We start from the raw sequence: 16,364 nt of genomic DNA, 5'->3' as shown, positions 1-16,364 counted from the left end.
TTCGCCACCGCGAATAGGCGTGCCCATAAAACCAGCCACAACATCGACGATCTCTATTATTTTCAAGTCGACTGACAAATGCACTCTTGGAGGGGCCCCTTTGCGCGCGTACAATTCTATCGATTGAGAGATAACTAGGCAAACTTTTGACCATTGTGAGCTCCTCGCTAAGTACGGGATTTTGCTGGTTCAAGCGACGCCGAATCTCGAGAACTTGTTTTAATTAATTCCTCTTTCTCGCCGAGTTTTTATTCGATTAATTAAGTGGTTTCTCAAGTCCCCTTCGTAACCTTTCGCACAATTTGTTGGACTTTGGACGCTGTTCGCTTGTACACCGTAATTCATCAAACTTTGCCTCTGTTGAACGAGTGTTGTATTGTACTACTTATTAGTTTGCCGAAATCAAATGCCACTGTTTTCTCGGAATAGATAGGTTGTTCATCGCTGCGCGTTTCCAAGTGAAAAAGAAGACCAGCGATGTATGGAAGCTCCGAAAACATGACCTTATTTCTTCATTTTGATAATTAATGGACAAATATAATATTCTTTGTAAAAAAAAAGCAAAATAAAAGTCTATATGATTCAATTGCTGAATTGTTACAGGCATTTGCAGAATGAGCATTCGTTCATCGACCGTACGAAAACAGCAATATGGGGCTGGAGTTACGGAGGCTACGCGACGGGGATGGCACTGGCAATGGATTTCGACGGGATTTTCAAATGCGGCTTGTCAGTTGCACCCGTGACCGACTGGACGCTTTACGGTAAGTGCGCCGAGGCACGCTCTGCTTTTGATGGCTCGCCGTATCACTCGCCAACTTCGCTCTTGCCGCTGGTGCTGCTGGTCGTCGCTACCGAGATTCTTACATACATTCCCCAACTCAACCCCGAGGAGGCTACCGCTGTATACCTATACTCGCTGCCCTTCTTTCCTCTTCCTTTATACGACCGCGCGCTTTATGCATTTTTCAATGCCCTCCCCTCTCGCGCGTAAAAATGTTATAAAGAATGAAAGGCTAAATTACCCTCATTTTCAGAATCGCGGTGTTTTTGACGTCTCCTACGCTCTGAAGACGGGAAACAATGTATTTCGCTCTTTTCTGCTTATTTCGAGATGCCACATCAAAAGAACGCTGGTTCAAAACAATAGACTGTTTTTCTCTGAATTTCACCTTCAAATATAATTAAAGCTCACTGGTAGCTAGTGCATGCTTGACGAACTGCGAAGAGTTATTCCCTGCCGACTAACGCAGCTGATTAGCCTCGATTAGTTACGCGAACGGACTCTCGGTTCGTTGAACTAATTGAAATGCTCTTTTTTTTTCCTTTTGCTCGGGAACGAGAATGAGCAGAACGAGGGAAAAAACAGTGCTTTCTTCGTGAAAAATAATCAAAAGTTTTTGCCGAGTCGACAATGAACATAAAAGCAGTGGCAGAGTTAACAACGCAGACAGAGAAAAAAACAAAGGGATGGCGGTCGCACAATAGAGGCAATATTAGCGCTGCCCGTATATTTTCCTTCGAATCTTATGAAAGGGCTATTTAACACCGACTAATTATAGCAGGTGCGCGTGGAAAAGTGGAAAAGTCTCTCTCGGTAGTCTTTATTACTACGAAATCGTGCGCGCTTGCCAGTCGTCAAAGAAGCTCCCTTCTTTTGCCTTAACTTGGCCAGACCCGACTTTTCCTTTATTTTTTGTTCATCTTTACGTTGCCGCAAAGAAAACTCATTAATCTTGCTCGCCTGCAGCATAATGTGCTGCGTTCTCTCTCTCTCATCCTCCGTTGCGTCCCTATGTGTAGCCCGCGAAACTGATTAATTAATAAAACTCGCATTTTAATTACAGATTCCGTTTACACCGAGAGATTCATGGGTCTACCCAACGTCGCCGACAACCTCGGCGGATATGACCAGAGCCAATTACTCAATAAAGTCGACAATATTAAGCACAAAGGCTACTACCTGATACACGGTACACTTGACGACAATGTACATTACCAGCAATCTATGCTGCTTGCCAAGATGCTCGAACAAAAGGATATTTTGTTCAGGCAGCAGGTACTTTATCCTAGATTGTTATACCGATAGATGTCACGTTCATTCACAATTTTATTTTCCTCTCGTCTTTTATCATTTCTATTTTCGTAATATATTTTTTTATTTAATCGTATGAAATTCTCAAATAAAAAACATTTTAATAGCATTTTTATTGCAACGCCCTGAATTTTCTCGCAGATTAATTGAAATTAATTTCATTTTTTCAGACATACACCGACGAAACTCACGATATCGCACGAATGCGCCTTCACTTATATCATTCGATGGAGAATTTCCTTGATGAATGCTTCAAATCATCGTCATGAGTGGAAAATAGCTTTTTTCGCCGTTGGATGGGTTGTATGATTTGTACATAAATGTGTACAATATTGTAACATGATTGTTTGTGTAAATAGTCGACTTTAGGACGATACAGGTGTCAAAAAAAAAAAGAGCATTTTTCAGTTGATAAAAAAAAATCGCATGTAGCGAAACATTTTTCAAAAAGGTGATGAAAAAAAGAAGTATTTTTTATGAATTACAAAATTACAATATTGCCATGTGAAATAATGTGAGGGTAGTTTGTGATCTGATGCGAGAGGATTTCTATAATTATGTGAAGCGAGTGAATTTTAATGCTATAAAAAGCTTGGTACTTACTAATTGTTACAAAGTAATACAGCTTTTTATTCAATTTTATAAAAGTAAAAGATAAAAAAAAGAAACTGATGTGTTGTACAACGTCGTATAAGACAATGAATAAAGATTTCCTATATGTTGTTGTTATATTTTAAATTTATTCGATCTAAAATGAAATATTTTAGCTAAAGTTTAGGATAAAGTGTATTATCTATATGATTACGCCATTTATTATTTTCCCTTTAAATTCCTTGATGAATTTTTTTATTTATACAGCAAAGTGAGAAAACCGTGATTTGTCAAACTTCATTACTGTGAAGTGCACATTTTAAAGTATAAACATGTAATATATTGCACAATAACGGATTTGTAAATAAAAAATATAACAGGTTCAGCGAGTCACAATTTTTTAATCCAACAAGGACCATTACAACATTTTTGACAACTAATCAAAATAAATTTATTACAAAAAAAACTTGTTAACTTTTAATATTTGAAGTCTTTAAATAGTGTAAATATCAGATCACCTCATTAAAGCGTAATCAAGGTAGAGTTTGGTAAGCTCTGCTTCTGCAGACTTACAATAAAATTTAAAGAGCTGCTTGTATAATCATCAATTATTTGTTAAATGTAAAACAAATAAAGCTCTATGTTTTAATAAATTATCGTTTATTTTTATACAAATAACCTTATCCTCATATAACTATGAATTTTCACTTTCTTTAAAACTGAAAAAGATAATATAATTAATATTTGATAGCTTTATCTCCATAACATCAAATAAAATATATCAATGTATTTATACATACTTGCACTTTGTACAGGTGTAAAATACTGTTTGACCTTCATCGGCTGATCTTAATTGTAAAGTAGCATATGACATTTTATCATTATTACACTGAGGACACTTTCGATCAACAACAGGACCATCAGCTTTATTCTCATTGTCTGCTTCTTTAGCGGACACATAAGTATCTTTGCTATTGAATGTTATAGTGTAAGACATAGCCATATCTCCAAATACTGAAGGAAAATAAAATGCAAATTATTTATTTGGGATAAACTATTGATTCTATTTAACAATTTCTTTTGATAATTGAAAAAACAATATCATGACAGATATAAATTAAAAATAATATCGCTAAGATTCTCTAACTGTCACCAGTAGTGAGAAATCAAAATGTAAGATATTTGAAAAGTGTTGGCTTGTAAATATAAATAATTTAAATAATATTTGCAACGCGATACTAAACAAGTTCAGTACAAACCTTCTTGTCCCCAATTCCTTCGACACGCATAGCAAGTTACGCCGCCTTGATCACCGAGTAGCGGTAAAATAGAGCCACAATCAGGGCAGAAACCTGGAGTTGTGGTAAAAGAAACGCTATTTTCTGTATCTGAACTCATTTTTAAGTAATTAACTTAATTTCTTCCCGCAATTCATCACATACACACTACTAGCAGCCATATTTTTCTATCGCTCGCAGCGTTAATCGCACGTATAGAATGACAGCAGCTAACTTCGCGTCACTTCTAATCCACGCATGCGCGTACTAGAAGTTCCTGAAACCGCTCGATTCGAATTTGACGTTCGAAGTCCAACAATGTCATGTAAACTATTCAAATCAATAAAACACGTAAATAATTAATTTTTTGTAGAAGTGATTATGTTTAAACAAATCACTTACAAACATGTGTTTATTATCGATACGATCTATATGTGTAAATATAAACAATATGGAAAAAAAGACTAACGAAAAACAAAAGAAAACGTGATGACAATGACTGACAAGACTGAAAAAAACAAGCCTAGTTTTGATGAAGGTAAAAAATTCAAAGCCGAATAAATGCTTTATAAAATCCATGCAAATTTTCGCTTTAATCGCAAAATTGTTTTTTAAAATGCATCAAAACGTACTATGGTAGTATATACAATTATGCTTTGAATATGTTATCAAAAATTCGAATACTCGAGTCTAATTCACATTCGCGACCTTTTATAAGTTTAGTTTAATATTAAGAATATTCAATATAAATTCGTGTTTTATTTATTTTAACTCACGTAATTTTAATGAACGATAATAGTTATGTTAAACATCTATAGCATCTATTTCTCGTGACGGACCTTTCTGTGCAAATGCTAATAAAAAGACTGAGAATGCTTAGTTGAGTTTAGTTGAGTTTCTCACTTGATTTTTACTGACTCATTTGTTATCGCTTTGTAAACGATTGACATGCGTATAAGTGATTAATCGTAGCTTGATAGTGTAAACAAAGCATTATTATGTTTCAGCATCTGGTCGCATCCAGTCGTACGTGATACACGTATGGTCACAGAAGAATAATAGAGTACTTTAGTGGTGGAACAAGTGTAGTTGAAATAATGCGATTTCTTCACGTTGTAGCTGGTGTTGTGTTTGGCAGCATGATATTGAACCCAATTAATGGGTAAGCATCATACACCTCTAAATAATCTACAAAAAGCTTGCTTACCACAATGACTCATCGCAATTCTTATGTAAGCTGGAAGGATAGGCATACAACTTTAATTATATAAGTGCACAATAAACTTTGAATATTGAGCTTTTAAATGGAGAAATCTAATTATATATCTATTAAAAATGATATGACACGTGCATACATCGAATACTCTATAAAATGCCCCCATCATTACAGAAAACATTTCCCGACCGTTAATTTATTGCGAGATTAAAACTAAAAGTAAAGTTACGCATATTCCGAAAGATCGATTACTAATTTTTTAGGAACGAAATCCTATTCGACTTCACGAAAGCGAGCAACGTCGATGACTGGCAAGAAATCTCGGACACGGTGCGCACGGTGGGCATGTCAAAAGCCGTGCTATCTCTGCAAAAAACACAGGTCTTTCAGCGCGCTATCTTTTTTAGTCTACTAAATCCACAGCCAAACGGCGCTGGTTTCGCTGGGGTAAGAACGCCGGTAACGTGGGACTTGCGCGAGTTCAACGAATTTCGAATGAAATGCCGTGGTCAAGGCCAGAATTCCCATTACAAAGTTGTGCTCCGCCACAAGAATTCGTCGTCGAACGACGATATCGAGTACGAGCAATTTTTCGAGGCGCCAATGTCTGGCAGTAGTTTCGGCGAGGTGGTATTGCCTCTGGCAAATTTCAAAGCTTACTTCCGGGGTCGTGAGATCAAGGACGCCGAGCCCCTGGATCTCGGCCACCTGACGATGTTTGGTTTGCAAGTTTACGGCGGCGTTTACCTGCCTATCAAGCAATCCGGCGTCTCGGCTCTTGAGATCGAGCTAATCGAGGCACGCAAAGCTAACTAGTTGTAACCTCGCCCTAAGTCAATCTGCCATCGAACATTTAATGTTTGCTTACGGTGTATATGGGCGCGTAAACGCCTCTACGCGCGCAGAAGCTCCTTCGCTGCACTACGTGTGTTTTCCTCTTGATTATTACCTCGATTTTTTGTAAAACCAATGCCCATTATTTGTTACGATATATTATTTTCATGCGTGGTTTAGATTGATAAAATATGTTGTTCGATTGGTTAATAGATGAAAATAAATAAACGTTTATTGAACAAAAATATCTATATTGTTTCTTTGAATCAATTTGAAAACTCAATTTCAAATTTTGAATATGTATCAATATGAATGTTAAAACTTCGACGATAACTCAACGTAATAAATCCTTCCTTTTGTTTTTCCAATTTCAAAAAGAAACGTGATAATTTCAAATTATCTTTACTTTTTGAGTATAATAAATTTTGTTTTTACGATAGCTTTCGGAAAAATGAGGTTTTCAAGGCCGGATCATTAAAATTGAAATGATGAAACTTCGAGGATCTTTGCAATATTTATAAGTGTTATTTTTGACGACTTTTACTAAAGCAGTTACTTTTTAATAGAAACAGTTTTAAAAGCTTTGTGAACGGAAAATTATAAATACGTAAAAAGTTTGTGAATTTGATGACCTATTTGAATGTTTAATCGAAAGTTTTGAATTGAACTGCTCTATTTTACTGCATTCTATCCTGCATAAAAAATATATAATACATATTTATAAATACTTTTTAATTTTCATTTATATCATAACAGTATTATGCGAAAGAGTACTTTAATTTAGTTACATCGAGACTAATTTTGTAAAATATTATTTTTACTTTTTCGACAATTGTAAACAAGCTTTTTGGCATGGCATCATACATTTTTAAGTAGTTGAAAGTTTTGATGTTCGAAATTCAGAAGTAAAAAGCACTTCATATGTCGCCTGTCACATCAATAGAGAGGGAGAGAGAGAAAGAGAGAGCTCCACATTTCTAAATAAGAAATCGATCAAACTTGTCAAGGCACGCGTCCTTGCATCGTAGCGCAAACACAATATAAGGATTGTGAGCAAAATCTAAAAAGGAAAGAGAAAACAGCACGCAGCTCACAAAAGAAAGCTCAATTCATCAGAAGTACAAAGCTTGAAAGGTAGATTGGTGGTGGTGGTGGTGGTGGTGGCGGTGGTGGTGAAAAAGGAGAAGCGATTGATAGGCGTCAATTTGTTAACGACGCACGCCCGTAAAGCATTGTCGGCTAAAAGTTGGTGCGTGTTGCTGCTGCTGCTAGGATCCTAGGATCTGTGTCGCGAGCTTGTTTGAAGAAGCCTACTTCTGTCAAATGACTAGGCAACACGCGAGCCATATTTCGGGGATTGAAGATCGATCTTCCGCCAGATACATGTTCGCAGAGACGGAGACTGGGCCACCGCCACGTACCGCCAACGCCAGCACCGCGACGGCGGCTCCGCTCGTGTCTATATAGCATTTACTCGGGCTCGCTGTACAATCGAACCAATGAGATGACATAGCACTGAGCTTCAGCACGCTTTAGTTTTCCAAACGGAATGACATGGTAGGACCAACTACGGGGTGAGTATTCCTTTATTTTTTCTTACGCCTTTCCAATGTCGACTATTACCAATTCAATATTTTGTAGTGTCGTCAATTAGGTTTATTTTATTGCTTCGCTTAGTTATCTTACTGTGCTAATTAAATTCACGTTGGCTATTATTTATAACTATTTAAAAACAAATATAACATTTGGTAAATTGTTTACGTGCTTTCGTATTTTTCTGTTAAAAATGTTCCTTTGTGGAAGTCTCATTCAATCGTGGATAGATAATTAAAATATTTCCCAGAATAATGTAGCAATTTCATTCATTTCGTGATAATAATATGCATTCCCGGAAGCTTTATTCGATATTCGATGCATAGTTGAAATATTTAGCGAAATAATACAGAGGAAGTCTGATTTATAAAATAATAGTGCATTACCTAATTAGTGCATGTTATATACAGATACGATATTTTTCAAAACAACGTTCGGAAAGCATGAATTATGCGCATTTTTCGAACAGTAAAGTCGTACTTTCTGCGCGGCGTGTTGAAAAATATAATTCAGAGAAATAAGTCCTGCGTATGGCACACAACATTGATTAGTATAATAAGAATTGACGACTTGCTTCAAATATTTGCGAAAATAAAAAGCCACTGCCTTAGTAATTAAATTTTGCCAAGTTTATAAAGGTCGTACGAATAACTATTAATTTCTAACTGCCTTAGTATTATTAAGAAACGGAAGTGTGCTATTAGCTCTTCGAAATGTCAATAGTTTGTAATCTTAATTGTGCGAACAAGTTTAAAATTAAATTTTCCAAGGATATTAAAAATTGAAATAACTTTTCTCGCCTGTAGGAGTGTTAAAACTCTTTTTGACTTCACAAGAGCTGAAGAGCTAAGCGAGTGGACTGAATATTCCGACACAGTAAAACCAAGTGGTACGTCAAAAGCAGCCCTCGTGCTTCAGAAGTCTCAACTTTTCCAAAGGGCTATTTTCTTCAGTCTGTTCGTACCAAAACCGAGTGGCGCTGGCTTCGCAGCGGTGCGCTCGGACACGAATTTCGATTTGAGGGAGTACCATTACATTGCCGTCAAATGTCGCGGCCAAGGGGTGAATTTCAAGTATAAAATGGTTATCAGGCACAAAGGTCTCAAAAAGGACTGCACCGTATATGGACAAGTTTTTACGGTGCTTATTCTCTCTACTTTTAATTACTTTGCTAACTACGTTACCCTTCGTAAATTGATAGCTTTTTCAATTTACGACTGAAATAAGTGGGGCAGTGAAGCAAATTTAACAAATGGCACCTTCAACTTGGTTCAAACTGGGCGCAATATAACATTCAAACGACACGATAATTAAACGATTGACGATATAATTGACAGTATCGTAATTTGCAGGTAACTGAAAATGAATTCGCAACAGTGAAACTGCCATTAGAAGATTTCAAGCCGTACTATCGGGGGCTACCGCTGCCCGCGGAAACGCATCCATTGGACTTATCGGCAATTACGAATATTGGAATTAAAGTCGACAATGGACCGTATCTCCCGGATAATCAGCCTGGAGTTTCAGCGTTGGAAATCGATTGGATTAAAGCTGTTAAGTGATTCAAACCATTTATTTATTGGTTTATTTATTATTTTATATTCACTGCTTTCCTATTTTACTGATTTTATTTATGTTGCCTCCTTTTTTCTTTTTAACTAGAATATGAAAATATTCAATTCTGATTTGTTCTACGATAATCATATCTACTTACTGACAATACTGTAAAAATAAATAGTTTATTTAAACAGTTTATCGATAATAAAAATATTTACATTAGATTAATTAATTTACCATCGAATTATAATTCTTGTTATAATTAATAATAATGCATTCTTCTGAAATGGTTTCATTCCCGTATAACCCCGAAATTTCTTATTCTTAATTTAGTGATGAAAGTTCGATAATTAGACATTTTAATGTAAAATTTACAACCGTACTTAGTTTATAATATATTCGAAAAAATATACCACAGCTGATAACTCGAACTAATAAAACAGTGAAAGTATAGCAATTAAGATTTAATAATTTGTTGTCGACATTAGACATGCGAGCATATATCTACAAATATATGATGATGTATATATATATATGCAGTTTATAAAACCATCTATAAAATAATTAATTAGTCATTAAAAATTTTTTCTTTGCATAATGCAAAACTATTCAAACCTGTTATTTATTTAATACAACTTCGATAATGTTATCATGTAATTCGATTTACTAGTGTTCATATCATCTTTATAACTTAATTGCAAATAAGAAAAGAAATAAACATCTATATGTATATATATATATAAAGTAATTACAAACTGAAAAGTAGTATTATCCCCTCCCGGATCAGATTTAGCGCTTGAGTTCAGAGCGAGACGCGCGAGCAAATAGTCGGCATTCGGTAAGGACTATACGATTGCGAGCAAAAGCCTTGTGCTGTGAAAATTTGCCAAGAGCCGCGCATTCGCAAAGTCATAAGCATGGCGCCTACACCCGTCGATAGCTCACCGGCAAACAACATGGGTGGTTTCGAGTTAATTAGTTCCTTCAAATCCAACGATATCGTTCCGGTACACAAGTACAAATCAACAAATACTGGACTCACCATTGTTATTGCTGAAGTCGATGGTCCCGTTGTTTGCGGGTACCTGTGCGTAGGTAAACTTTATTTAACATAACCTATCGGTATTTCTCAGCAACAACTTTTATTCTGTTCATTTATGTAAAACATTTTTGACGTTTCAAAAATAATTATGATATTTATTCATTCGTTTATTGCATTTTAACAATGTGAATAATATCATTGGCAGCTACTGAAGCATTTGACGATGATGGCTTGCCTCATACTTTGGAGCATCTCATCTTCTTAGGAAGTGAGAATTATCCCTACAAGGGTATTTTGGATCTTATGGCTAATAGGTGTTTGGCATCAGGAACTAATGCAAGAACTGATGTTGATATTACGTATTATACAATGGAAACTGTTGGCAGTGAAGGTTTCATGACTCTTTTACCAATCTATATGGATCATGTTCTGTATCCAACTCTTAAGGTTATTTATAGTGTATTACATATTTAATGTCATCTTAGATTTAGAATTTCTAATAGACTCTGATTAATAGGATTCAGCATATATCACTGAAGTACATCATATCACAGGAGATGGAGAAGATGCTGGTGTAATTTACTGTGAACAACAGGGATCAGAAAATGTTGGAGAATATCTAGTACACCTTGAATTAAAAAGAGCCATGTATCCTGGAAAGTGTGGATACAAATCCAACACTGGAGGTAATTTATACATTTGTATCTTGCTATTTGCAAAAAAGTATTCTACAATTATTTTTTGTTGAATAGGTGCTTTGATCAATGTGAGAGAAAGTTGTAGCAATGAAAAAGTAAAAAAGTTCCATAGAGAGTTTTATCGACCAGAGAATCTATGTGTTATCATAACTGGCCAAGTGAAACATGTAGATGTTTTTAAAGCTTTACAACCTGTTGAAGAAAAAATTATAGCAAAGGTAAAGTTGATCTGGGCTCAATATTTATTATTAAGTTTACAAAATAATAAGTACAATTTTATTATAGGGTGATAGAGGTCCTTTTATACAACCCTGGCAAAGTAAAGTTCCTCCATTTATTGAAAATGTTACTAAAGATATTTTTTATCCATGTAATGATGAAGACAATGGTATTGTGCATATCGGATGGAGAGGACCATCGACAATAACTCAGAGACTTGATTTATTAGGGTGCAGTTTATTGATGAAGTACTTGACTGATACATCAGCAAGTCCTTTACAAAAACATTTTGTTGAAATAGATGATCCATATGCAAGTGATGTTCAGTACTCACTATCAGAAAATTCAGAAGCTATGTTATACCTTGCATTCGAAAATGTACCAAAACAGAAAATTTCGAAAATTTCAACTCTTTTGATGGATATTTTAAATGACATTGCAAAATCTGAAAGTAAAATTGACATGCAAAGAATGAATACTGTCATTCATAGGCATATTCTTGAGACATTAAGCAATTTGGAAAGCAGTCCCCATGATTCAGTAGCTTATATGATTATGGGAGATTTCTTATTTGGACAAACTAAGGATGATGTAAATAATTTAATAAGAATTTAATCAATTCAATTTTCACTATAAAATTTATAATAACTATTTAATTTTTGTATTGTTTATATATATTCAACAGTTGAATGAAAGACTGAACGAGATTGAAAGTCTGAAAAAGCTTAAAGTAAAACCTGTGGCATATTGGATAGACTTGCTCAAAACATATTTTGTTGAAGCACCATCTGCTGTTATCAAAGGTATTCCAAGTATTGCAAAACAAAAAGAAAATATGGAAAAGGAACACGAACGTGTACAAGCACAAATAAAAAAATTTGGACCTGAAGGTTTAAAACAGAAAGAAATGGAATTATCAAAAGCTATTGAAGAAAATGAGGTAATGACTTTTTGAAAAAAAATAATTACTATGCCATTATACTTTTATTAAACATAAGTTAATAAATGTAATCTATTTTTAGCGTCCGATTCCAGACGGAATTTTCTTATCTGTACCCGTTCCAAGTACAGATTCAATCAATTTTCATCATGTTAAAAGCTACTCTACAGAATCTATAGATCAACATCCTCGATTTAATGTCCAAAAATTACCATTTTTCACTTATTTAGATCACGTAAATACAAATTTTGTATATGTAAGTAATTCAAATAAGTAATTCAAACACCCGAACTTGTATTCCGAAGAGCTTTACTCCGAACAAATTTTAATCTGACTGTTGTAACTCTTAGATGTTCGTCATTATGGATACCTCTGATATTTCACTAGAGCAAAGGCCTTATGTTCCTTTGTTGCTGGAGGCAATATTGGAATGTCCAGTGTTGCGAAATGGAAAACTGATTCCATATGAGACTATTGTTTCAGAATTAGAAATGGATACAATTGCAGTTAGCACTAGAACTGGACTTGATAATTCAGCCAGATTTTCGTGTGGTTCCTACAGCCACTATGCAATGTTGGCTCTTCAAGTAAATATTGATCAATTTGCTTTAAAATTATTTTATTACGATATCGTAATTAAAATTGTCTTAAAATATGTTATGTTGGTTTATAGCTTGAATTAGCCAAGTACGCAAAGGGAGTCAAATGGATTAAAGACCTATTACACAGATCTCAGTTGGCTGCAGAAAGACTAAAAATTATATCTTCCAAAATTATCAATGATGTTGCACGCATGAAGCGTAAAGGACATAAAGTCGTCCATGAGCTTATGAAAAGTCTTGTATATAAAAACGGTGACTATAAAGCTTATATTTTATTATGACTTTGGTACAGTTACTGAAATGACAACAAATTTATTGTATTGCAGAAAGTAACCACTACAATGCAAGCATGTTACGTCAACAACAATTCCTTACCAAAATGTTGGATAGAATGAACACAGTAGAAGGTCAGAAGGAAGTATTAGCTGATATTGAAGCTGTCCGAAATATTTTGACTTCACCGAAAAATATGACGCTGTATATAGCAGCAAACATTGACAAATTATCAATGCAAGTCGGTGATGTTTATGATGCATGGAAAGAATTTTCTAATGTTGATAATTCAATAAAATCCAAGTAGGCTCATTTTCAAGTCGATTTTACAGTAATAATTTTACAAAACCATTTAATTTTTATATGTTATATTTTCAGACTGAACATAGTCCCAGATTATAAACTCATTAAATCTCTTTCCACGATAGATATCGGTGGTTGTGTAGCTAGTTTGGGATGTATAGATACCTCATTCTTACTACAATGCTGTCATGGTATTGACAATTTCCAGCATCCAGATTTGGCATCTTTATTAGTATGTTTGCAGTATTTAACGCAATTAGAGGTAAGTGTTTCAATGTTTGAAATATAGTTCAATTAAAAAATTAATTTTCTGCTCAAAAAACTGATTTTTAATTTAGGGGCCTATGTGGAAACAAATTAGAGGTCAAGGTTTTTCATACAGTTACAACATGTATCCAACACCAAACGAAGGTCTTTTGTATCTGACGCTTTACAGTGCGACAAACACTGTAGGAGCTTATAGGGAAGCTAAAGATATTGTGGTAAATATCAATTCAATAAATATGTTCTCAAGTATCTAAAATGTTTGTAATTTTTTATATTTAACTTTTTCAGAGTAGCCATTTGGCTGAGAGTAAATGGGAACCGCTACTTTTTGAATCTGCCAAATCTTCACTAATTTACGAGATTGTTCAAGGCGAGAAGAGTATTGGGGATATGGTTATAAGGTCATTGATGTGTTACTTCAAGAATGTACCGCATGATCATAACCGCCGTATGGTTAAAAATATATCGGCTGTAACAATTCAAGATATAGAACGCGTAGCGGCTAAATATCTCAAACCATTAATCGATCCAAGTACTAGTAAGACGACAATCGTTTGTCATCCTCTCAAATCGAGTGAAATCGTCAAAGCTTTCAAGGAGTAAGTATACAAGTTGCTTAATTTTGTGTAGCTTACTATCGAATAGCTTAGTATTGAAATTTATATTTCTTTTATAGATACGGGCATGATTTAAAAGAATATAATTCTCTTGAAGAGTCCTACTTGAATGAATGGTAAATAAAACCAACATTTTTTTATAAATGAATAATGAAGACACTTACGTTATCTCTGTAACCAAGAAAGTTCTGGTAACTAATTGGTGCCATTAATTATAAATTAGCCAACGGTGAAATACTGTGTTTCCTGTATCTCGAACATATGTGCATGATATTTTTATGGATTTTTTCTTTTATAAAATGAAGTAATTTTCGTAATGTATTGAATTTAAAGCTTTATACGCATTTTTTCAAATAAAATCGTATTTTTAAGGAAATTCATTTTGTTTTCTACTTTTATTTCTCTTCTTGATGTAACAAATGCGAACGTTTTTTGTAACTGTCGAGTGCGTGCGGAGGTTATAAAAATACAAAACTTCAAAATTGCCAGTAGCAATTTTTCCATCCACAATTAGACAAAGAAAAATAACAAATACGTGTGTAAAAGTTGATGGAGTACGTACCAAAAACGGAAGCTAATAAATTTTTTTAAACGAAAAGCAAATGATTAGTAGATCTGGAGAGGCTATGCAAGCTTTCAACCAGGATTTAATTCGTTGTGCGTATAAAAATTAAACGAGTCATTAATATGAATCAATCACTTCTTTCTTACCAAGGACAAGCGTGTAAGAAAGGGAAAGTATACTATACATAGATTTTATTCTCAGCCTGTAGTAGTGTTAATGAGACTCGATAACACGCATCAATCAAAATCTTTGACTTGGTGACATTCGTATAAATATTATTAATTTGCCTTTCAAAACTCCAAAGGTCTCGAAGATCTGAAAACGACCAAGTCGAGACTGGAAACACAAATCGACGAGGAGGAGGCTGAGAGGGTGAGATTGCAGCGTGACGTCGAACGTATGAACGTCAAGATCAGTCAACTGAATGAAAGTCTTGGCAAAAAATCGGCAGCTCGAGCTGATTACGAACATACTATTCAAGAAGCCGAATCGGCTTATATGAAGGTCTTGTTAAAATTTTTTGCAAATCTAGTCTTTCGTAAAAACATACGCAATCAAAAGACCTTTCAATCTTGATATTCGTCAAGATCCTCGAAAGTTCGCAACTACTACTTAACATGGTGAAGAAGGAGGCAGCTTGTCTAGACAAAACCCTGAGCAGTAGTGGTACGAGTTGTAGCAGCAGCTTCTCCGACGAAGCGTCCGATACTGCAAGATGTCGTAGAAATACCAAGGAGTCTTTGGAATACAGTGATGATATCTGTCAAAAATCTATATCTGTTGTCGATCATTTTAGAAAAAAGAAACCCGGCGATCTAAATGCCAAAACGTGATCTATACGTTGTGCATTTATTGCTTAATGGATTTAAAATTTGTTAGATTCTTTCGTAATGACGTAAATCATATCATTGTGGGTCATTATTGGTGATAAATTAGCTGAAACCAGTAGTTTAATTTCAAAATATCGTGTTTGACGAAATACATTCAAGACCACTCTCAGATTAAGGATCCTGCTGTATTGGTATATTTTATCGAAAAGATACACGAAAAGTCGTACAGTAAAAAATAAATATATAAAAGTATTGATAATAAATAAGAAAACAAAACATTCCGGAAACAAATTCTCTTGTCTAGAGAAGGTTATTATTTTGAGCCAATACTCTTGCAACAAGAGGAATTTCTTTAGTGTCCAGAAAAATTTCTCTTGCCATATGAGAATATTCTATTGCTCAAAGCGAAAAGTCTTTTGTGCTAATATTGTTTGACTTGTAGAGTATTTTCCCTCGTAGTAAGTGGAAAATCTGTTTACAACAAGATGGTCCATCTTGCGCCAAGAGAATTTTTTGTCTGAGTGAATGGTCGATTGCTCTTTAAAAACGAAAATAATTTTTTTTTTAACTGGATAAAACTTATTACAACATGAACTTCTCTCTGTTGCACGCAAAAGCTACGAAATAATAAGAATCGGCTTTCAAAGCTACTACGACGAAAGGAAATGATCCATCGAGTAGTCGACCCGATTTTCCGCGTCCTTTTACTCGAAACAGCCGCCGCCATAGCAGCGCGTGCATACCGGCTCGTAGGTCGTTCAACTCTCGCGCGCAGCTAAACTCGCTGGCCCTGATGTTCCTCGGGCATGCAGCAGCCGTTCTCGACGCACGAACTTTCCGCGGTT

General features: G+C 34.9%; 6 protein-coding genes across 9 annotated transcripts in view; 5 read left to right on the top strand and 1 right to left on the bottom strand.

The window, feature by feature from the left end:
* The window catches only part of LOC131668751 (venom dipeptidyl peptidase 4-like), a 156,731-nt gene extending 153,392 nt beyond the window's left edge, over window positions 1–3,339 (top strand). For all 4 annotated transcript variants that reach the window (XM_058943164.1, XM_058943167.1, XM_058943165.1 and 1 more), the window contains 3 exons: window positions 604–764; window positions 1,848–2,059; window positions 2,266–3,339. In XM_058943164.1, the coding sequence (XP_058799147.1) occupies window positions 604–764; window positions 1,848–2,059; window positions 2,266–2,364 (472 nt within the window). In that variant the 3' untranslated portion in view covers window positions 2,365–3,339. The remainder of the gene's footprint in view (window positions 1–603; window positions 765–1,847; window positions 2,060–2,265) is intronic.
* On the bottom strand, window positions 3,266–4,156 carry LOC131668753 (DNA-directed RNA polymerase I subunit RPA12). Its single transcript, XM_058943169.1, has 3 exons — window positions 3,946–4,156; window positions 3,487–3,700; window positions 3,266–3,405 (listed from the first exon to the last, which is right to left on the bottom strand). The coding sequence occupies exons 1-3, from the start codon at window positions 4,082–4,084 to the stop codon at window positions 3,381–3,383; spliced, it is 378 nt and encodes a 125-aa protein (XP_058799152.1). The 5' UTR covers window positions 4,085–4,156; the 3' UTR covers window positions 3,266–3,380.
* On the top strand, window positions 3,949–6,236 carry LOC131668752 (uncharacterized). The gene is made up of 3 exons (XM_058943168.1): window positions 3,949–4,049; window positions 4,971–5,125; window positions 5,443–6,236. Exons 2-3 carry the CDS (start codon window positions 5,061–5,063, stop codon window positions 5,993–5,995), a joined length of 618 nt encoding a protein of 205 aa, XP_058799151.1. The 5' UTR covers window positions 3,949–4,049; window positions 4,971–5,060; the 3' UTR covers window positions 5,996–6,236.
* A 950-nt stretch (window positions 6,237–7,186) lies between these two features.
* On the top strand, window positions 7,187–9,775 carry LOC131668760 (uncharacterized). Its single transcript, XM_058943178.1, has 3 exons — window positions 7,187–7,587; window positions 8,413–8,746; window positions 8,959–9,775. The coding sequence occupies exons 1-3, from the start codon at window positions 7,568–7,570 to the stop codon at window positions 9,166–9,168; spliced, it is 564 nt and encodes a 187-aa protein (XP_058799161.1). The 5' UTR covers window positions 7,187–7,567; the 3' UTR covers window positions 9,169–9,775.
* Window positions 9,776–9,989: 214 nt separating this feature from the next.
* LOC131668743 (uncharacterized protein C05D11.1) lies at window positions 9,990–14,472 on the top strand. Its single transcript, XM_058943152.1, has 14 exons — window positions 9,990–10,258; window positions 10,411–10,652; window positions 10,723–10,891; window positions 10,958–11,121; window positions 11,189–11,713; window positions 11,808–12,062; window positions 12,145–12,318; window positions 12,413–12,649; window positions 12,736–12,916; window positions 12,991–13,240; window positions 13,316–13,502; window positions 13,579–13,722; window positions 13,796–14,106; window positions 14,184–14,472. The coding sequence occupies exons 1-14, from the start codon at window positions 10,081–10,083 to the stop codon at window positions 14,242–14,244; spliced, it is 3,078 nt and encodes a 1,025-aa protein (XP_058799135.1). The 5' UTR covers window positions 9,990–10,080; the 3' UTR covers window positions 14,245–14,472.
* Window positions 14,473–14,726: 254 nt separating this feature from the next.
* Window positions 14,727–15,522, top strand: LOC131668715 (microtubule nucleation factor SSNA1-like). Its single transcript, XM_058943098.1, has 3 exons — window positions 14,727–14,781; window positions 14,994–15,193; window positions 15,277–15,522. Exons 1-3 carry the CDS (start codon window positions 14,727–14,729, stop codon window positions 15,520–15,522), a joined length of 501 nt encoding a protein of 166 aa, XP_058799081.1.
* The last annotated feature ends 842 nt before the right edge of the window (window positions 15,523–16,364 follow it).

This window comes from Phymastichus coffea, unplaced genomic scaffold, assembly GCF_024137745.1.
Source record: "Phymastichus coffea isolate CEN01 unplaced genomic scaffold, Cenicafe_Pcof_1.1 PCOF00083, whole genome shotgun sequence".
NCBI classification, from domain to species: domain Eukaryota; kingdom Metazoa; phylum Arthropoda; class Insecta; order Hymenoptera; family Eulophidae; genus Phymastichus; species Phymastichus coffea.
The sequence above is the reverse complement of the archived record's forward strand: the minus strand, read 5'-3'. Positions and strand labels throughout refer to the sequence as shown.